Genomic DNA, 23,106 nt, shown 5'->3' on the forward strand with positions numbered 1-23,106 from the left:
CAGGCTTGGTATCAGAAGAAACAGATTTGCTCAAAAACATAATCTGTTTCTTTGACATCGTCATTCACGTGTATGCCTGCCTCCCTGATGACCAGCAGTAAGGCAAGTCCTTCTCATGACTGAGAATTGTGAATGCTTCAGAGCACCGATTGATTTTCGCACTACTTATCTGCGTGTTTTTTTTTAAATCACACAACGTCCCCGACGAAGTGGAACACCCCGGCCTTCTTTGACACCATGGCGTCAGAGTCTAGATATGTAAGTCAAGATCATATTTCGTATATATAATATTGGTCTTATAATTAGCACCTCGGATTTTGCGCAATTTTACTTTGTATGGGCCTATGACGAGGGTCGTGAGTCTTATTTTAGTCTGACAGTTTTATTTCGGTCATTTTTCGTAATATATCAAAGCAAGACGACTTGAAACGATCTTAATTTCAACTCATTTCGACTCGGTGGAAGGCTGTGGTTCGGAAGACCCGACCACTAACTGGATTAGGTATTCATCCACGTTGTACCACCTTTTAGATTCCCTCTTTCTAACAAATAGTAAAACCAAAAACTCGAAATCATTAATAATAGATATACTAAGTAGGCCTACAAAATAAAAGATATCAACCAAGCTTCATGCTTCCATAATTAAGGTTGTTTGGAAATTTGTTAGTGCATGCCTCCAATATAGGCTAGCTATATAAGTCCACTCCAAAAACTAGTTTGATTTTAATAGATGCAGAAAAACAAGAGAAAGAGAGCAAACAAAATTTGAGTAAAATCGGATAACTATTTGGAAGTTATGACTTTGTTTTAAAGTATGAAAAGCTATAGAACTTGAAAAATTTTACACAAATTGCCAATTTGGTTATCAGTTTGTAACGTCATTGACTCACTCTTTATCGATTGCTTTAAATATTTGTATCCCATTCATTTCCCTTTTATCCCCCAAAACTTGTTTTCCTATGCCTTTGTCCAGATCATATGATTTGTATCATATTGCGTGAATGAAATTTCACAAAATATGTTATGAAATTTAAAGAATTGATATTATTTTCTGAATATTTTATAGTCACAATTATTGAATTTTACATTCATGATTCATGATTTCATGATTAAACAGGAAAAATAATTACTCTATATTAGTGCATCCACACAAGAATATAATACTATCAATATAACTTGGATTGATGGAGTAAGGAAGTTTTAGGAGGAAAATTCCAAATTATTATTATAAGGAAAACAATAAGTGGATAGTGAGGCAATGACGTCATAGACTCATGAGTGAGTTGCTAATTTGTCTTCTGATCTTCAAAGTTTTTCATGTCAATAAAAACACATAACTTTCTTATTAGTAATCCGATATTGCTCAAACTTTTTTTGATTGGTTTGTCTGATTTTTCTGCTTCTATTGAAATTAAGTTAATTTTGGAGTGAACTTGCCCTTTAAAGGTCGGGCAAACTATTTCTCAAAACCACAAATTACTCATATTAGAGGTCACGAGCTGGTTGAGAGGTAAATATTACCAAATTATGATTGTTATGATTTCTGTCAAGAATTTTGCTAAACTTGCTTAATTATATGAATTAAATGGAGAATTTAAGGTGGAAACAAACTTCGAACGAAAGGAATTGACCAACACTTATCGGTAGTCAGTTTTCTGCATGAGGAAGATAGTCTCATATCATATTCCACAACGACCGCAATTTTTTTTAGATTTCTGACCTTGTGTCTGATTTTGACTTCGATATGGCCTTTGATTTTGTTGTTGACCTAGACTTTGCCTTGGATTTTGTCTTTGTTTACTGTGAAACAACTTTCTCTTACTCCCAAGAGCATCAACCGAGACCCCATCCGTTGAAATCAGCTCTTTTGCCTGAGCTCGAGTAGTTTCAGCAGAACGACACAACTGTAAAGTCTTATCTAGCGTCAAATCATCTTGCCTCAATAGACGTTCCCTGACCATGGAGTTCACAATTCCACAGATAATTCTATCACGAACGAGGCTATTCTTTAAGTCTCAAAGTCACAAGACTTAGCTCTATTGCGCAATTCAGTTGCATACTAATCTGTTGTCTCATTTTCGTGTTGTGACCTTGTGAAAAATTTGTGTCTCTCAAATGTTACATTACGTTTTGGCATGCAATAGTTCTCAAATTTCTTTAGCACTTTTTCTAATTTCAACCCATCTCCTATGCATGCCTTGAACCATAATGCATGGCCCTTCAGATGAATTTTTCCTGTTGGGGACCGGGGGAAAATGCAATGAATTACTGATAATTTATTGCATTTTCTTTGTTTTTGTGTAATTGTGGGGGCGGCGACCGGGCGACGTACCCTATCCCCCGCTGCATACAATTATAGTTCAGTGGCTAAGCAATTGCCTCGGCATTGTGAGCCCCCAGGATCAAAACCGTGTAGATGTGCTATACTAGTGCCCTTTTATGAGGCATTAATCCTCATTACTGTCAGTTGTGACTTAAGGACGTAGGTCCTCTAGTTGATTAGCATAGTAGCATACACATTATTTAGCAGTAACGCAAAATAAACACTCACAAATTATCATTCAATAAAATCTGAGAATGTATACTATTATTTAGATCTATTAGGAATAAATCATTGTCAAATTCATTCCATAAATTGGGGTTTAAATAATTATTCCATCTTTATGACCAACAGTGTATCTTCCTCAAATTGGAACGTATTGTAAATGTCAAGAGCTTCTTTCCCTATGCCAACGCAGGAGAATGGATGTTTGTGCTTTTTCTTCTTTTTGTGAATAGAAATCCCATCCATGCCCAAGCTCCCTTTTGATACTACAATTTACCTACTAAACTGATGTTAAAGCCACACTGTCCTACTTGTAACTACTTGCTCCCTCTATATAGACAAACAATGGCTTATCGGTGACCATTGGTCCCCATGATCCTCTTTATTTAATGTTAATTGAGAGCTGAGTTGATGAGATAACCACCTGTCCAGTGACCTCGCAGGGCGGTTTTTTCCCCTCCTTAAACTAGTACAGATAAGCTTTAACAACCCTTCGGACTACACTAATTACCATCAAAGTATAAGTGAAGTGTAAAAAAAAGGTATATTGCTTGGTTTTATCAGGGAGGTGGTTTTATACTATAGTTTTGCTAAGGAAAGTAATTTTTTAATACAACAAAACTTCAAAAACCTGTGAAGGGGTAGTCAGTGCCGTCACCTTCGCCCCTCTCGTTCACTTTGCTCCCTCGACCCTCGCACTAGCGTACTGATGGCGGCTTGGGGAGCAGTTGCCCCCATAAAATCCCCCCTTGGGCTGGCCAAGGTGCTTTCTACCCCCCCCCCCCCCGAAATATTGGTTGGCACTTTTTTTCAAATTGAAAACAAATGTTAGTGCTCCCTACCCCCCACTAAGCGAAATATTGGTCGGCGCGATTCCCCCCCCCCCCCCCCCCCCCCCCGTCCACGCCATAGAAAAGAAGCTAGATCCGCCCGTTAAAATTCGTCATCCTTTGTTATTAGACGACGAAATTCTCATAACCATCTTTGGTACAAGCTCGCTGATTGGCAGTTTATTCACTTGGGGCGTCATTGAGAACGCCCGTAGATTTGGCCAAAACCCGTTCTGGATTTCAGTACCTCAGCGATCACCCTGCTGTTACTATAGTAGCTTCTCGATTTTGCACACGAACCGCAGATTCTCTGTCCGCAATGAGCTTGCGAAATAACCTAATGTTTGTCGAACTGGCAACAACTAATGTATGCAGTTTGGATTCTGTCTATTGAAATAATATTATCCTTATCAGGTGAAAGAAATATTTTGTATCGAGGCACTTCACAAAGGGTAACCCGACACATGCTCCGCCGACGATTGCTCCGCCGACATTTACTCCGCAAAACGCGACAATTGCTCCGCGACATTTGCTCCGCGACATTTGCTCCGACGTCAAATGCTCCGCCGACAGTTGCTCCGCCGACAGTTGCTCCGCCGACAGTTGCTCCGCCGACAATTGCTCCGCCGACAGATGCTCCGCCGACAATTGCTCCGCCGACAATTGCTCCGCCGACAATTGCTCCGCCGTCAATTGCTCCGCAAAACGCGACAATTGCTCCGCCGACATTTGCTCCGCCTGAAGCGACACTTGCTCCGCCGACATTTGCTCCGCCGACAATTGCTCCGCCGACAATTGCTCCGCCTGAAGCGACAATTGCTCCGCCGACATTTGCTCCACCGACATTTGCTCCGCCGACAATTGCTCCGCCGACAATTGCTCCGCCTGAAGCGACAATTGCTCCGCCTGAAGCGACAATTGCTCCGACGACATTTGCTCCGCCCAAAAAGTGTCCCATAAACTACAAATGCTACTAGTACTACGACAAATGCTTCGCCGACAATATTTTCTTTACATCTATTTTTTTCGTTTCTTTTTTTTTCTTCTTCATTTTCTGAATGCATTTCTTGAAATAATGTAGATGAAATGAAAAGAATGAATGTTGATGAAGTGGGAGGAAAAAGGAGTTACCTAAAAGTCATTTCGAATATACTGAAATAACTTTCCATCTATCACTGTACGTCCCATATAATGTATACTAAACACTCATTACATGTCGTGGGAAGTTTTTTTAAAAAAGTAGAGCAGCAAGCCACATTCCCCAATACGCGCATACCTCCTAGTTAATTTCAAGTAGCTCATCAATATGTAATACCTGAAATTACCTCGATCAATGCATCTTACTAGGTAAAGCATTGTACAATGTAATAGGTCATCATGGAAGTTTAGAAAATAAGTAAGGGGGATTTACCAAGTGTTGATCTTTTTAAGAGTTTTATAAAGAAACAAAAAGATATTGAATATTTCTCAGCGAAAAAAAGGAACAAGCTTGTTTCGCATTTTAAGAAATGGCGATTTGACTTATGATACTCATGTTGATTTAACTTTTATTCCTGTGCCCCCTCACTCCCCTTTATGCACTGGAGTTCAAACTATGATTTATATGTGTACAGTGTATTTTTTTTTTTTACTATAATGTTTTTTTTTTATAACTTTCTTGTCCTTTCATTATTGTTAGTTGTTCTTATACATATTGGTTTTTTTGTTTGTCTAATTATTACCAATGACTTGTAAATATGTAATTTTTATATGATTGAAAATTTAATAAACACACAAATATAAAAAAAAAAAGTTTAGAAAATAAGGGCACTTATATACGTAAGGAAGGGAACCCATTCAGACGGGAAAATGAGATGGCAGCCTTTCTGCTTATTCACATTTATACAAATCATTTTGTTGCAGTTTGATGTTAGTTCTTCATGATAAGCCAATTGCTCTTCTTCCGGTGGCTTCGTGAGTCCCTTAAATTATTTAGTGAAAACAAAGTACTCGAATGAAACGGAGTGTTTTGCACACTAACATATATATATTAAAGCTACATACACTTAACTAAAGGAAAGAAACCTTTAGGAAATGGACTGGATATTATTGAAAATATTATTCTAAACAAGAATGTACTACATGATTGTATTACTTTACGTTTCAATTTCACGAGAGAAATAGAACTCGAGAGGGGGAGCAGAGAAGAAGTGATGGAAATGAAAGAAGACTAATAGCATGAGAGGAAAGAAAAGAGCAAAGAAGACAAGAAAACGGTGTAAACAGGAAAAGGAGGAGCATGGGAGAGAGAGAAATAGAGAGAGAGAGAGAGAGAGATAGCCTTGAGCTTTGGATCAGCTAATGAGTAATACATGAAACAGATTTTGAGCGGAGTAATTATCTTTCGCCGGAGAACTTGCGTAAGGAGCAATAATTTTATTTTTTATTTTTTTAAATCAAACATTATGGGGAATAGCAAAAAACGGTTGTCTTTTTTGCTCTTTTCTTTCCTCTCATGTTATTAGTCTTCTTTCATTGAGGTAATTTCAGGTCTTACATATTGATGAGCTGTTTGAAATTAACTAGGAGGTATGCGCGTATTGGGGAATGTGGCTTGCTGCTCTACTTTAAAAAAAAAAAACTTCCCATGACATGTAATGAGTGTTTAGTGTACATTATGTGGGACGTGCAGTGATAGATGGAAAGTTATTTCAGTATATTCGAAATGACTTTTAGGCAACTGCTTTTTCCTCCCACATTATCAACATTCATTCATTTCATTTCATTTACATAATGTCATGAAATGCATTCAAAAAATGAAGAAAAAAAGAAAGAAACAAAAACAACCCGTGAAAAAAAAATATTGTCGGCGAAGCATTTGTCGTAGTACTAGTAGCATTTGTATTTAATGGGACACTTTTTGGGCGGAGCAAATGTCGTCGGAGCAAATGTCACCGGAGCAAGTGTCGCTTCATGCGGAGCAAATGTCGTCGGAGCAATTGTCGGCGGAGCAAATGTCACCGGAGCAATTGTCGCTTCAGGCGGAGCAATCGTCGGCGGAGCAATTGTCGACGGAGCAATTGACGGCGGAGCAATTGTCGGCGGAGCAAATGTCGGCGGAGCAAATGTCGGCGGAGCAAATGTCGGCGGAGCAAATGTCGGCGGAGCAAGTGTCGCTTCAGGCGGAGCAAATGTCGGCGGAGCAAATGTCGGCGGAGCAATTGTCGCGTTTTGCGGAGCAATTGACGGCGGAGCAATTGTCGGCGGAGCAATTGTCGGAGGAGCAATTGTCGGCGGAGCATCTGTCGGCGGAGCAATTGTCGGCGGAGCAACTGTCGGCGGAGCAACTGTCGGCGGAGCACCTGTCGGCGGAGCATTTGACGTCGGAGCAAATGTCGCGGAGCAAATGTCGCGGAGCAATTGTCGCGTTTTGCGGAGTAAATGTCGGCGGAGCAATCGTCGGCGGAGCATGTGTCATGGAACCTCACAAAGACGTATGCATTAAATTTGGTTACATTACGAAAATTGCCAATGGCATCGCAAATGCAATACCTCCGTAGAGATACGTACGCATTCACCGAAAAGTGAAACCACGTATTGTATCAAGGGCGGTCTGTGTGCGACGGCCGTAAACCTGAGTGCTCTGCGTCCGTGAAGGTCTGTATGTTGCTGAGCGAAAACTCGCTATTGTTCAATACGCCACTGGTCCGTCGCATTTCGGCCCCCCCCCCCCCCATGAAAAGAAATCGTCGCCCTGGATGTAGAGCATACAATTCAGATGTATTTTGAAACAAGTTAAACGCAAAATAAAAGTGAATGAAACAGCGATAACACTAAAAGAACAAGAACAACAACTTACATAACTTGAGGCCAACGTCATTCACTATATGAATACGATTGGTCTGAAATTGTTTTTGTTATTGTCTTACGTCTGTTCTCGAACTGATTTTGACTTTTTGTAACGTTTAGGATCCCACAGAGAGTGAAAACTGCTTCGCATTTTTGGTCAGCTAAATGTGTATTCATCGTTTGACGCCCCAATTCACTTCCAAATTTCCAACGTCAAATTACACAGTAGTAATCTTTCTACAAACCAAATATTTACACCAATTGGGTTGCATAATATGTTGGCACCAAGTTTAGTGGATATCTGAATATGCATTATTCCCGGCGTCACAGACGTGCGTCATGCAATCAAAACTTTGACCCGGGCCAACAAGTTATGAAATTTGGAAAGTTTAGTCGGCTTATTGATACCGTAGTGTGATGATTGTTATTTTCTTGTCTTTCCTCACTTAAAATGCAGATTATGTGCAACCCCCCCCCCCCCCCAGTTCAAATACCTAGACCAGTTTTGGAAACGCCCCCTCTCAACAAATGAAATGGAAGCTCTTATTACCAATCATGTGAAAGAATATGTTTTGACTAATACGTGATGATACACATTTTGCCGGGAAACCGCCTACTAATAATTGGTAAATAATCATATCGATCCGGCCTAAATAGATTACGCGAATGCACTTCAACATTGAACATTTGGGCATATATTTCTGCTTTTTTGCGAATTTAGGCCGAAGTTTCCCAGATTTATTTAGGGGAATGGAAGGTTGATATTGTTAAGTTATTCGCCGATAACATCACTCAGTCTGATTTGATCCAAGATATATCTCATAAATGAATCAATGTTAAAGCTATATATTCTCAAACAAACTTCCACCGCGATTAAAGGGAATTGGAAACATCGTTCAGATGAGAGCAAATGGTGACTTCAATGACTAAATGTATAATTAAAGATAATCTGAAAAAATTGAGTAAAAACAGACCATTATTAATATTACAAAATTGGGAAAATGATCTGATCGATTTCTTAATTCTCCCAACTCTATTATTACAATTTAATTACATTTTAGGTGAATAAACAAAATGTTACAAAGCAATGCATTGACTCCATATACCCAGGTTCCCAGGTTTATTTAGGAGAATAGAAGATTGATATTGTTAAGTTGTTTGATTTGATTGGAGATATTTTGTCATTAAAAACAGTGTAAAGGCTATATAGTCTCAAACAAATTAACCTACACCATTAAACTTCAAGCTCACTCACACATGATATATTTCGCACTTAAATCTTTGGTCTGGAAACAATTATTTGCCCATTGTTGTATATTGTCTTTTTTCACTGACAATGAATTCACATTGTAATCAAGTTTTTTTTAAGTTTCCCAGGTTCATTTAGGAGAATAGAAGATTGATATTGTTAAGTTGTTCGATAACATCACTCATTTTGATTTGATTGGAGATATTTTGTCATTAAAAACAGTGTAAAGGCTATATAGTCTCAAACAAATTAACCTACACCATTAAACTTCAAGCTCACTCACACATGATATATTGCGACACTTTCAAGGCTACTTATTATTTCAAGTTCATGTATATACAAACGTCAACAGTTTCAATGTATAAGTTCTTCTTACTTGAATCATTGGTCTGGAAACAATTCTTTGCCCATTGTTGTATATTGTACTACATTTTCACTGACAATGAAATCACATTGTAATGCAGTTTTCAGGAAAACCATAATTATTTTTAATGTTATATTTTGATAATTGATACTAAAGCAAGTCGTTTCGCTTATCGATAGGATAATGTGAAGTACGTGTAAAATAATGAAATCATTACGTGCTATTTTTAACCGGACTAGACATTTATAAAAATATAAAACATGAATACACTATTGACAGCAAGCAAGTTTTTCAACAAAGAATCAGAAATTGAACAACATTGCACATTTTAGTAAGGACAGATTAGAAGATGCTTTCAAGTATGCTACACTCTTAGTTGAACATTAACAGTTGTCTTCTAAAGTCTTCCATATAAATATAAATTTAAAGGAGGTCAATAATCATTATGAAAACACCACTTTCGTAAGGTTGACATATCAATATATATTCTGCACACATGTAACAATGTGAAAATATTTATTCTTTGGGGGGACGGGGGGGGGGGGAATCCAGAAAGGGACTGATATGTGAAAATTTGGGTACTGGCCCATGGATTGTGGGGCGGGGTACACGTCCTCCCTCAATTTACTTAGGGGGGATCGCCCCCCCCCCGGATAATCTGAGAAAGTGCACACCAACAAATGTATAACAACTACTGACTAAAGACTACAACACACTTTTAGGCTCTGGAGGGGCCCAAGAGTACAGCGTTTAGACTAATAAAAATGCAAAAATCTTCTCACTCGGTCGCTACGCCCCTTTGCATAATATCCCTCAAAATATACAAGTAAATATTGTATTGTTGGTATCGCATAAGCACAGTTTACACTGCATGTTTACAAGATTAAGAGTTATAGAAGTAGATCAGTGATCCAAAAATTAATATTCAGCTTGCTCTTTTAAGAAGCCCCTTCCTGCCTACTGACTGCACACTAGATACCGGCAAAGTAAAAGTAAAGTGTAAAAACAGTATATTGCTTGTTTTTATGCTGTAGTTTTGCTAAAGAATGTAACTTTATAATACAACAAAACTTCAAAAACCTGTGAGGGGGTAGCGTGTAGCTCTATAATCAGAACTTATCACATAGCTTCATGGGAGGTAGTCACTTCCGTCACCTCCGCCCCTTTCACTGGCGTACTGATGTGGTGGCAGTAATCCCCCCCCCCCCATAAAATTTAAACATGGTTTATTTCTAATTTGATACCAGTGGTTTACAAATGTTACTAAAATGCTTCTTTTTTTTTCAATCAGCTCCCGGGGCTCTACCGCCCCCCCCCCCGGACCCAACCAAAGGCCCTAAGACGGCCCCTAGATGCTCATCAATCGGATCGTATTTTTTTGCCTAAAACCCCTGAACTTGGGGGAGCGCTGCCCCCTAGACCTCACTCCAATTAGTGACCTGCCAGTGTCACAAATAAGGTACCAAAAAATGCTCATCTAACCGAAATTAAATGCTTAAAACCCAAGAGCGTCATGGGGCTCCACCCCCTGATTCCCGCCGGTGCTTTGCCCCTGGACCCCACGCCAATTTACGCTCCAATTGCTTCGCTCGCTTTGCACTCCCTGGTCGGAAATACTTTAGCTCCCCACATCTCCCCCCCCCCTCCCCAACGTTTTTGCTTATTACGCCACTGGCCCCTCTTGCTAATATGTTTCCTCGTCCCTCGCATTTCGTCCCCCGGTCATGAAAAGAAATCGCCGCCCCTGATTGTAGGTGTTTTGAAGCCCTATTTAAGTTGAGAGCCAGCTAGCTGAAATCTATCCTCTTCATCATGTATTTCTTTGTTTTTCCTTCAATCTATTCTCTTCTCTTTCGTTATGTCTTTGTTTCTCTTTCAATCTATCCTCTTCTCTTTCAATCTATCCTCTTCTTTTTCATACTTATGTCCTTATTTGTTCTTCCTCAATCTATATCCTCTTCTCTTTCGTCATGTATTTCTTTGTTTTTCCTTCAATCTATTCTCTTCTCTTTCGTTATGTCTTTGTTTCTCTTTCAATCTATCCTCTTCTCTTTCAATCTATCCTCTTCTCTTTCATACTTATGTCCTTATTTAGTTCTTCCTCAATCTATATCCTCTTCTCTTTCGTCATGTATTTCTTTGTTTTTCCTTCAATCTATTCTCTTCTCTTTCGTTATGTCTTTGTTTCTCTTTCAATCTATCCTCTTCTCTTTCATACTTATGTCCTTATTTAGTTCTTCCTCAATCTATATCCTCTTCTCTTTCGTCATGTATTTCTTTGTTTTTCCCGGGTTTTTACTTTAGTCTATCCTCTTCTCTGTCGTTATGTCTTCGTTCTCCTTCAGTCTATCCTCTTCTCTGTCGTTATGTCTTCGTTCTCCTTCAGTTTATCCTCTTCTCTGTCGTTATGACTTCGTTCTCCTTCAATCTATCCTCTTCTCTGTCGTTATGTCTTCGTTCTCTTTCAATCTATCCTCTTCTCTTTCATCATGTTCTAATTTGTTTTTCCTCAATCTATGTCCTCTTCTCTTTTGTCATGTATTTCTTTGTTTTTTCCCGGGTTTTTCCTTCAATCTATCCTCTTCTCTGTCGTTATGTCTTCGTTCTCCTTCAATCTATCCTCTTCTCTTTCGTCATGTATTTCTTTGTTTTTCCTTCAATCTATTCTCTTCTCTTTCGTTATGTCTTTGTTTCTCTTTCAATCTATCCTCTTCTCTTTCGTCATGTATTTCTTTGTTTTTCCCGGGTTTTTACTTCAATCTTTCCTTTTCTCCGTCGTTATGTCTTCGTTCTCTTTCAATCTATCCTCTTCTCTTTCAATCTATCCTCTTCTCTTTCATACTTATGTCCTTATTTAGTTCTTCCTCAATCTATATCCTCTTCTCTTTCGTCATGTATTTCTTTGTTTTTCCCGGGTTTTTACTTCAATCTATCCTCTTCTCTGTCGTTATGTCTTCGTTCTCCTTCAATCTATCCTCTTCTCTGTCGTTATGTCTTCGTTCTCCTTCAATCTATCCTCTTCTCTGTCGTTATGTCTTCGTTCTCCTTCAATCTATCCTCTTCTTTGTCGTTATGTCTTCGTTCTCTTTCAATCTATCCTCTTCTCTGTCGTTATGTCTTCGTTCTCCTTCAATCTATCCTCTTCTCTGTCGTTATGTCTTCGTTCTCCTTCAATCTATCCTCTTCTCTGTCGTTATGTCTTCGTTCTCCTTCAATCTATCCTCTTCTCTGTCGTTATGTCTTCGTTCTCTTTCAATCTATCCTCTTCTCTGTCGTTATGTCTTCGTTCTCCTTCAATCTATCCTCTTCTCTGTCGTTGTGTCTTCGTTCTCTTTCAATCTATCCTCTTCTCTGTCGTTATGTCTTCGTTCTCCTTCAATCTATCCTCTTCTCTGTCGTTATGTCTTCGTTCTCTTTCAATCTATCCTCTTCTCTGTCGTTATGTCTTCGTTCTCCTTCAATCTATCCTCTTCTCTGTCGTCATGTTCTAATTTGTTTTTCCTCAATCTATATCCTCTTCTCTTTTGTCTTGTATTTCTTTGTTTTTCCTTCTCCATATCCTCTCCACTCTCTTTATGTATTTCTTTGTTTTCCCTTTTATATTATCTTCCCTTCCTGAGTGTACGTGCTTGCCCATTCTTTCACCACAGTATTTCTAAGAATTTCTTCGCAAAAATAATGGCTAAACAATCGTGTAAAAAAAAGCGCTGCCCGGGGATCTCACTCAAATAAAAAGACTGCCAAGAAAACGCGTATAAAGCGGTGTTTTTTAAGATTGGACGCTGTCCGTGCGGTGCCGCATTAAGGGGTTCAAAAACATCAATTTTGGGCCATTTTTGGAGGCAAAATGTACTTTTTCCAAATGATGCAAAATCCTGCTGTACGCGATGGTTTACGCGTTTAGGGGATTTTTTCTAGTCCTCAGGGCTAGACCGGGGGGGGGGGGGTTAATAATTTGACGTGTTTACTTCCGTCGTGTTTGCTCATAGTGTGGACGACGGCCGCGAGAGGTAGCTTATCTAGGGCGAGTCGGTTTGAAACGGCGATCTTATTCCGTAGCTTAGTATTTTCATCCATTGTATAATCATACGTAACATTCTTTTTACTGTAAATGTATGTATTTTGTTGACTATAGGGGCCCACTCACAAGCTTAGCTTCTAAAGGGGTCCTAAAACCATTCAGTTTATGATGTAATCAAGCTAGAATATGTTGATTGATGTACTGTTACCAGTCTCTGTTTTATGTAACAGTGTGGTTTTGAATAAAATGAACTGAACTGAATCTTAAGATCTTCGGTAGATCAAGATGGATGCCTACAATACCGACCCAGACCTAAGTCTTACGCCTATAGCTGGTCCCTTGTATTTTGTTTGGCATATAAGAATAGTAACTGTTCACTGTATATTGTGTACTTTTGTAAACACTACATGTACTTCAGATTTGAAATGTAATTCTTTTTTTTTCAAAGAAAGGACTTATGTTGGCTGTGCATCAAACCCATTTGGAAGTGTACATGCAGGTTGATGTTATTGCTTCTCTATTGAAATACAATTTTACATTGTGAATTTTACATCAGAAGCGCAATTTGATAAACTTTACATTGTCAACAACTTAAATTGTAATGCCTATTAGGCACGGATCCAGGGGGCCAAGCGGGCCTTGCCCCCCTGCAAAACAACAAACAAAACAAAAACAAACAAACGAACAAAAACAAAAAACAAGAAAGAGAGAGAGAGAGAGAAGGATAAAGAAGGGAAAGGAAAATAGGAGAGAAAGGGAAAGAAAGAACTGTGAGGAAGGAAAAAAAAGGGTGCCACACGGGAGAGCAGTATTCTAGTGCTGGTCTCCAGGCCCGTAGCCACGGGGGGGGGGGGGGGGGGGGAGGAGGCACATGCCCCCCCCCCCCCGAAAAAAAAAATCAAGATCGGTTGAACTTTTTAAGACCCCTCACAAGGACGTCGAACAATTACATGTATGTTGCCTCCATTAATATGTAGATGTAACTCGATCTAATTTCTCCCATTAAAAAGGAACATGTTAAAAATAGGGGTAATCATGAAAAGGGCCTTCGATATAGGAGGGGTGGGGTGAATGTAAATGTTACACCCCTCCGCCTCTCCATCATATGACACTTTTCTGTCGGCAAATATCAGAAATTGATAATCCTCTTTCCTCCCTTTTTACTTGCTGCAAGAAAAATGTGTAAAATATAAAACTTTTCAACTAAATTGACGGCAAATATCCCCCCCCCCCCTTCCTTCAATTTCAAAGTGGTCCCTCGACGGCCCTTGTCATGTAATGTCTTTCTCGTTCTATTTTCATATGTTTACCAGTATAACTGGTACAGAGGTGGACCGGCCCCTAAGTTTAAGCATGAACATGCATCGCCGCAAATGTTCTTTAGATACGATGCAGACGTGACTTTTGGCCGTCCTTACAACAGCGGATTGGGTGATGATTCAATGGGTCGCAGAAGGCACTATCCCATGACTGCTTATGAGGAGATGATGTACCTGCGTTATAGACGGATGATCTGTTTCTTTACGTCCATTGTCATGTTTCTTATCGTCTTGTTGCTTATAATTGGAGCTGTCGCCCTCGCACTGTTCTGTGAGTCAAAACAATATTGTTGCATTGTTGGTAATCTTTTCATTTGCATTTAAAGGGATAGTTGAGTTTTGTTGCAGAGAGCACTTCACAAAATAATCTTTTTGTGAGATAATGAAAAACTGAGTGTCAAATTTGAAAGAACATACAACTTAAATGACAAAATCATCTTGTTTTGGTCAAAATCTGTTCAGAGAGAAATAAGACGATTTCTAATATTTTTGGTGCCCCACAAATATTGCCGTTGAAAAACGAGATAGCGCCTAATACGTTTTATTCCAGCCAATGCTGATGTTGGCTTTTTTTACAATGTATGTTGGTTATAATACGCACAACCAGCCGGCCCGTGTATTGTTATTATAAATTAATTGATTAATTAACGGACACCATATTTTTTGAAAGTGGACCTGAATTGGTATGATTATATTGGCTAAATCTCACACATTTCGGGGTATGAAATTACCTTCATAGCAATTTTAGGTCCAAAAAGAGCACTAGAAATTTCATACATAAGAATAAGAGCAATAACCATGTACTTTGCAGGCATTTGCAGTCTGAAACTAGAACTCAACTATTCCTTTAAGATGAATGCATTAATTGAAATATTGACAAACATTTTATATAAAATTATAAAGAAATATCCATTGTACGATCTTTCTAGCACGACGTGGAGTTGCTAATGTGTGTGCGTGCATGTGTATGCCTGTGTGAGTGATAACTTTTTTTTTTTTTAATTACGAAATAAATATAGTGCTATTTGCCAAGATACTTGAGCTAGAAAAAGATTTTTTTTTAAATTTCAGTTAACTTTGAAAGTTGTAGTGGTGGTAACTGGTCACCAGAGCAAATTGGCGCAAACAAAATGTTTTGACTAATAGAAATACAAATATTAGGGCTTCCAGACATACTCAAAATAATGGAAATCATTTACAATGAAATCAAATTTTTCAATGGCACAGTTGAGGTAATTGATGAATCTCTTGATACTTTAATTTTCTAGGGTGAATGTGACTGGCAAATTTATTGGCATTGGACTGTTGTTGAGTATACATTTTAACAACTACTTGTGTACTTTTCCACAGGCACGTAGCCATGGGGGAGGGGGGGGGGGGCAAGGGGGTTGAACTTTTTTAGACCCCTGCCCAGGACGTTGATCAATTACATGTATGTGCCCCCCTAATACATCAAACTCTGGCTACGTGCCTGCTTTTCCATTCATCTTTTTGTTTCTTTTCGATTCTTTTCGGAACTGTACGAACTGGCAGTGCCGCAAGGAAGAAAGCATATATTTGATTTTACTTTTTTGTTGTAGTTTGGTGTACTATAAAATGGTTATTATCTTTTCAACTGCATGCTATAGCATCATTACTTTTTCTTGATAACATCGTGATCACTATAATTATTAGTAATGAGTGTTTTAATAAAACCGCCCTGCACCCCACAACACACACATTCTCAAAGCAGCACACACACACACACACACACATATATATATATATATATACAAGGAAATAACAAAAACTATGTTTTACCTATGGCTATATTTTGTTTTAATGAATCTATCTTCACTCACCTATTCATGCTGCTCATACGCAAAAACAAATACTAACAAATACATGAATATGTATGAGGTTTGTAACAAAATAAGCATGCATTTTAATGGCGAGTGCCGACGATCCCTACAGGTGGTACTGATACTGGCACTGGTACTGATCCCGGCACTGGTACTGATCCCGGCACAGGCACTGATCCATGTGCCAATGTGATCTGTGGAAATGGAAGAACGTGTCGGGAAGGAACGTGTTATTGTGCACCAGGATTCGCTGGTTCACGATGCGAAACGGGTGAGGCAAAATCAAAACGAATAGACCTGTATTGTTTTTGTACATATGTTTCTCTCTAGAACCCTTGGGTTACATGTACCAACTTTTTTATTCACCTGGTACGTACAGTAGTTTGGTCAAAATAGGGTTTGACCCCCCCCCCCCCCCTCCTCCCCCATAAAAAATAATAACAAAAGATTTCCAACGGTTTCTGGTAGTGCTTGACTAAGGAACAACTGTAGTTTGAATAGTTTCAATAGATTTTTAACCCTCAATCTAACTTCTAAGGTAAAGACAAGGGAGGGATACCTTAAATGATTTATGGCGTTTGCAGCCATTTTTAATGATTCAATGGCAGCCATCTTGTATACAATGTTCCACAAAAGTTGCAATTATAGTTGATACTATTTTTGAATGAATATTCTTACCCTTAAAATGGACCTGGTTTACACAAACTCTATATTGTAAATAATAACCGAAATCTGATAATGTTGCGATACCAGCTGTCATGGATGCTTTCTTGGATTTCAAGGTTTTCTGAAAACCATAACACATTTTAAACAGTCTTAATGGTTTTGTCGCAATCCAAAACCTAGGCAAAGATACCAAAATTGCAGAAGAAGGATATATCACGAGTTGAGACTGATTTAAGTTTTTGGCTTCCATCTTGCAATACAAGATGGCGATCATCTTTTGTATCATTTTAATTTAAAGCATTTTAGTGAACATCCTGACCTTTAAAACATATTTTATATCTTTCTAATTATAGCTTTACGGTAAAAAAAATAAATAAATAATATAGCCAATTAACTCACTCCCGGGTCATTTTAGGATACTGTAGTCATTTCGGACACAATCTTGGATTTTTTATTTTCGTTAAAGGTATTTACTAAGTTTTGGTATGGGGGTCATGTATTTGGTTGAAATGAATATATTGGGAGCATATGCGATTTTACAATATTCAATGATCGTTGTCTCGGTTGAAATCGAGTCTAGTAAGTGCTAACACTACCCCCCCCCCCCCTCCCCCACTGAGCAAAAAATGATCTGCTCAATTTTTGAATTCCCGAGAGCAAAATTGAGGAAGAAACAAAATGCTCTTACCCCCCCCCCCCCCCCCCCCTGAGCAGAATTTTGTTCAGCGCGATTTTTAAATTTTAGGCCCCCCCCCCCCCCCTATCGGCAAATCCTAGATCCGCCACTGGATCTGTCATGCATAGGTGCCGTGGTCGAGTGATTAAGTCGCCGGACTGTCGACCATAAGGTCCGCGGTTCGAGACCCGCCGCCTTTGGCAAGACATTGATCTACATTTGCAACACTCTACCCAGGTGATGTGGATTGGTACCTGGCAAGAACTAACTCTTTGAAATTCTAGAGCGCCGTAATGGCAGCACAGAGTCGGGGTAATAATCTCCAAGTTTGAAAGCGCTCAGTGTAATAAGCGCTATATAAAAACTAGTATATTATTTTTATTATAACAAAGTTGCATCCATAGCATATATGCATTGAATTATCTATTTATATCTTTGGGCCCGTTAGCCATCTAGGATGAAACGTAGTAAATTGAGTGTGTTTTTTTAAAACCAAAGGTTTAGAATTTTAGTAGCCTATTACCACGGTAAAAGGCAACAAACAAAAAGAAACTCTGAATAACCAGTAATTCTATTTTTTAACTGATAATAAATACGAACCGCAAGGTAGAATTACAAGAATGTAATCATGAACAAATAAAGTAATAATTTCTTTTCATTTTTCACCTGAATCAGAGGTCACATGTGGCTCACCTGGAGATGGTACAAACACAAAGTCTGTTTCAATCACTGAAGGACAAGCTGGGGAAGCATACACTTACACCTGCAATCATGGCTTCACATCAGACCCTAATGACCTGACGGTAGTCTGTGAACTAAACGATGAGGGAACTATTGCTAGCTGGTCTCTAACGCCATCTTCTTGCTCAGGTACAATTTATCTATGCCTTTTGGATGGTTTGAATTAATCGTAGAATTTCTTTTAAATCGTACTGCCACTGACATGAACTAAACGCTGAGGGAACTGTTGCTAACTGGTCTATAACGCCAAGTTCTTTTTCAGTTTTAGCATTGTGAATACTGACAAACCATGCCTTTTCTCCAATAAACAAATGTAATAGACTAAAATAAAGTATGAAACGTAACTTAATACACAAAATCATGAACCCTTAGAATTTAGTTATGAGCTGGGATGACACCGAAACAATTAAATTCATCTGTGCTGATCTGACAACCTCTATACATAGCAAAGTTGCATCCGTAGCATATGCATCAAATTGTGTATTTATATCTTTGGGCCCTTCAGCCAACTTGCATAAAACATAAAAAAATGACGTGTTTTTTTAACCAAAGGTAAAGAATTTTAGTATACCAGGGTGCTATTTTTTAACTTTGGATGATTGATATAAATACAAACCGGTAGAATTACATGAATAAAATCATCAACAAATAAAGTAATAATTTCTTTTCATTTTTCACGTCAATCAGAGGTCAAATGTGGCTCACCTGGAGATGGTACAAACACAGAGTCTGTTTCAATCACTGAAGGACAACCTGGGGAAGCATACACTTACACCTGCAGTCATGGCTTCACATCAGACCCTAATGACCTGACGGTAGTCTGTGAACTAAACGATGAGGGAACTATTGCTAGCTGGTCTCTAACGCCATCTTCTTGCTCAGGTACAATTTATCTATGCCTTTTGGATGGTTTGAATTAATCGTAGAATTTTTTTAAAAATCATACTGCCACCGACATAAACTAAACGCTGAGGGAACTGTTGCTAGCTGGTCTATAACACCATGTTCTTGCTCAGTTTTAACATTGTGAATACTGACAAAACATGCATTTTCTCCTATAAACAAATGTAATAGACTAAAATAAAGTACGAAACGTAATTTAATACACAAAATCATGAACCCTTAGAATTTCAGTTATGAGCTGGGAAGACACCGAAAACAATTAAATTCATCTGTGCTGATCTGACAACCTCTATACATATCAGCATATGCATCAAATTGTGTATTTATATCTTTGGGCCCTTCAGCCAACTTGCATAAAACATAGAAAATGACGTGTTTTTTTAACCAAAGGTAAAAAATTTTAGTATACCAGTGTTTTTATTTTTTTTACCTTTGGATAATTGATAATAAATACAAACCGGTAGAATCACAAGAATAAAATCATCAACAAATAAAGTAAAAATTTCTTTTCATTCTCCACCTGAATCAGAGGTCACATGTGGCTCACCTGGAGATGGTACAAACACAGAGTCTGTTTCAATCACTGAAGGACAACCTGGGGAAGCATACAATTACACCTGCAATCATGGCTTCACATCAGACCCTAATAACCTGACGGTAGTTTGTCAACTGAACGATGAGGGAACTATTGCTAGCTGGTCTCCAACGCCATCTTCTTGCTCAGGTATGATATATCTATGCCTTTTGGATGGTTGAATTAAGCATGGAAATAACTTTTACATTGCACTTCCACCCACATGAAATGAACGCTAAGGGAACTGTTGCTAGCTGGTCTTCAGTACTACCTCATTGCTTAGTTTTAACATTGTGAATACTGACAAACCATGCCTTAAACAAATGTAATAGACTAAAATAAGATACGAAACGTAATTTAATACACAAAACCATGAACCTTCAGAATCGAGTTATGAGCTGGGATGACACCGAAAACAATAAAATTCATCTGTGCTGATCTGTCGACCTCGAATATACATAGCAAAGTTATATCCGTAGCATATGCATCAAATTGTGTATTTATATCTTTGGGCCCTTCAGCCAACTTGCATAAAACATAAAAAAATGACGTGTTTTTTTTAACTAAAGGTAATGACTTTTAGTCCCCTACTACCACGGTAAAAGGCAACAAACAAAAAGAAACTCTGAATATAAACCAGTAATTCTATTTTTTTTAAACTTGCGATAATTGATAATAAATACATAGTAGAATTACAAGAATAAAATCAAACAACAAATTAAGTAATATTATCTTTTCATTCTTCACCTGAAACAGAGGCCAAATGTGGCTCACCTGGAAATGGTACGAACACAGAGTCTATTTCAATCACTGAAGGAAGCCCTGGGGAAGCATACAACTACACATGCAGTCATGGCTTCACATCAGACCCTAATAACCTGACGGTAGTCTGTGAACTAAACGATGAGGGAACTATTGCTAGCTGGTCTCTAACGCCATCTTCTTGCTCAGGTATGATATATCTATGCCTTTTGGATGGTTTGAATTAGTCATAGAAATTTCTTTTAAATCATACTGCCACCCACATGAACTAAACGCTGAGGGAATTGGTGCTAGCCGGTCACTAATAATTGCTCAGATATGTTATAACTATTCCTTTTGGATGGTATGGATGAATCATGGAAATTACTCTTCCTATATACAAGAAAAATATTAGTACATGGTGATTCCCTTGTCAATGCCCCAGCATTATACCCCCAAAAGAGGACCCGCCAAATTATATTTTAAAAAAAACAACAAAAACACAATTAACCTCATATGAGCTGATCTCTCGACCCCGAATATATATATAGCAAAGTTGCATCCGTAGCCTCTGATCAAATTATTCATTGATATCTTTGGCTCCTGTCGGCCATGTTGGATAAAAGGTATATAGAAAAGGCTGATCAAAAGTTTTGTTTTGACGTTTCACTACGCTTATTGAAAATAAATTCAACAACAAGATATAATAATAGATATAGCAACAAACTGGTACTAATAAATAATATTCTCTTATCATTGTTCTCCACAGAGGGCAAATGTGGCAAACCTAAAAATGGTACAAAGACAAGGCCATTTGACATCACTGAAGCATCCATTGGGGATAAATACTATTACCTCTGCATAACTAACTATAAATACAATGGCAGTGCGAAGTTTGAAGTTGAATGTATTGCTACTTCAGCCGGAGCTGACTGGTCGCATGGAGAGATCGGCCCTGTTTGCATATACTCCCCCAATTATGAAGAGTAAAATTAGTTTTGCCACACCGTTGCCGCATAGTCTTTATCATGGATATTCATAGAAAAGGCTATCATAATTATAGCTCCGTTTAGTCTCATTTGAGAACTCCCCCTATCGATAGAGTCAGCAGCCTAACATGTTAGCCTATCGACGTTTACAAAAATAATCGTTAAAAATTCATATATTTTTTTTGTTTAAACGAAATGCACATCCACCCGACGTCCGTTATCACTAGCTCTTTAATTGGAACCTTAATGTCTCATTGACTTTTGAAAGTTCACCCACCGTAATTTTATCAAAATAGGTTGCAAGCTCGTCATTGCTTATAATACACATGTGAAACAAGTCGAACTTTGGACTCAGTCTGCCAAGCGATTGTAAGATTATAGGTCAAGCGCACAAAGGATAAGAAGCATGAATTATCATAGATCACTTCTGCTTGGTTCATTATGTCCATTTAATCCTCCCCCCCCCCCACCGTAATTTTTCCATTTAGTAAAAGCAAACATTTTGCCGTGGTAAGCAAAAACATGAATATTCATGCGCATGAACTATTCGATTATTTACAGAAGGGTGCAATTGTGCACCACAACAAACTCCCCTACCTTAAGTCAAGTATTTCATTGTAGTATGTAGTTTGGTAGGTTTATTTCAATAACTGTTTAATTATCAGATATCAATGATAGTTTAAAGATATGGAATTGGTTTCAATAGGAATACAAATTTTCCAGTTGAAATCAATGGCCTTAACCGGAAAAAGTTGGGAAGATGTGTCAATTCCAGTTCAAACCAATTGGAGATTGCAACTGGATCCAGATGAATCTTGCATTTAACAGGTTCTAGTTAGAAGTGCAACTGGAACCAGTAAGATAATTTTTCCAGTTACTCAATTTATTCCAGTTAGAAGGCCATTTCCATTTTACCCAACTAGTTCCAGTTAGAAGTGCAACTGGAACCAGTAAGATTATTTCCAGTTACCCAATTGGTTCCGGTTAGAAGGCCGTTAAATTCTAGTTAGAAGTGCAACTGGAACCAATAAGAACATTTCCAGTTTAATACCCAAATTGGTTCCAAGACAATAATACATTTTTTGTGGCAAAAATACGTCTGTATGTTTTGCTGTGCTCAATTCTTTTTTTTTTTAAGTTCCGAGTTTGCGCTATTTGCTATTTGCACGATCCTAAAATGCATTAAATCATATATTGATATCTTTGAGACCTGTTGGCCATCTTGGCTAGAACGTTGAAAATGCCGTGTTTTTTATGGTAGGATTATAATGTTTAGTAGCCTGTTGAAAATGCTTTCAAAAAAGTTGTGTTGATAAACCAGTGTTTCTAAAATGTTGTGCCTGAGAAGTACCTTACCATAATTTTTTCTTTATATATATATATATATATATATATATATATATATAATGTTTATCATTGTCAAAGTGTTTGATTTGTACGATCATTCAGTTTCAGTTTTTCAATTTTGTTTTTTCATTTCCAACAGAACAGTGATTTTGACAAGAAATCAGATATACAATTCAATATTCAATGATATAATACCTTTTACATGGTTTAAAGTTACTTATGAAATAGAAAGTAGGGTAAACATAAATATCCAGTATAATACTTATTTTTTTATTTTGTAAATTAAACCTGTGGAAATGGAGGGATCCACTGAAAAGCAAAGCTTGTAAAATGTGGATCCCTCAATATTGACATACATAATTTTTGTAACATGTAAATATATTGACTTGAAGACAAAAAAATATACATAGATTACCAAATAGTGGCAGGATAATAATGCACGTATAAATCCGTAATTTGACAACTTGTTATG

General features: G+C 38.0%; 1 protein-coding gene across 1 annotated transcript; it reads left to right on the forward strand.

The window, feature by feature from the left end:
- The first annotated feature begins 13,122 nt into the window (after window positions 1-13,122).
- Window positions 13,123-21,288, forward strand: LOC115923705 (C4b-binding protein alpha chain-like). Its single transcript, XM_030984942.1, has 6 exons — window positions 13,123-13,153; window positions 18,015-18,209; window positions 18,768-18,962; window positions 19,513-19,707; window positions 20,314-20,508; window positions 21,068-21,288. The coding sequence occupies exons 1-6, from the start codon at window positions 13,123-13,125 to the stop codon at window positions 21,286-21,288; spliced, it is 1,032 nt and encodes a 343-aa protein (XP_030840802.1).
- The last annotated feature ends 1,818 nt before the right edge of the window (window positions 21,289-23,106 follow it).

Source organism: Strongylocentrotus purpuratus, unplaced genomic scaffold (assembly GCF_000002235.5).
Source record: "Strongylocentrotus purpuratus isolate Spur 01 unplaced genomic scaffold, Spur_5.0 spur5_scaffold_14, whole genome shotgun sequence".
Taxonomy (NCBI): domain Eukaryota; kingdom Metazoa; phylum Echinodermata; class Echinoidea; order Camarodonta; family Strongylocentrotidae; genus Strongylocentrotus; species Strongylocentrotus purpuratus.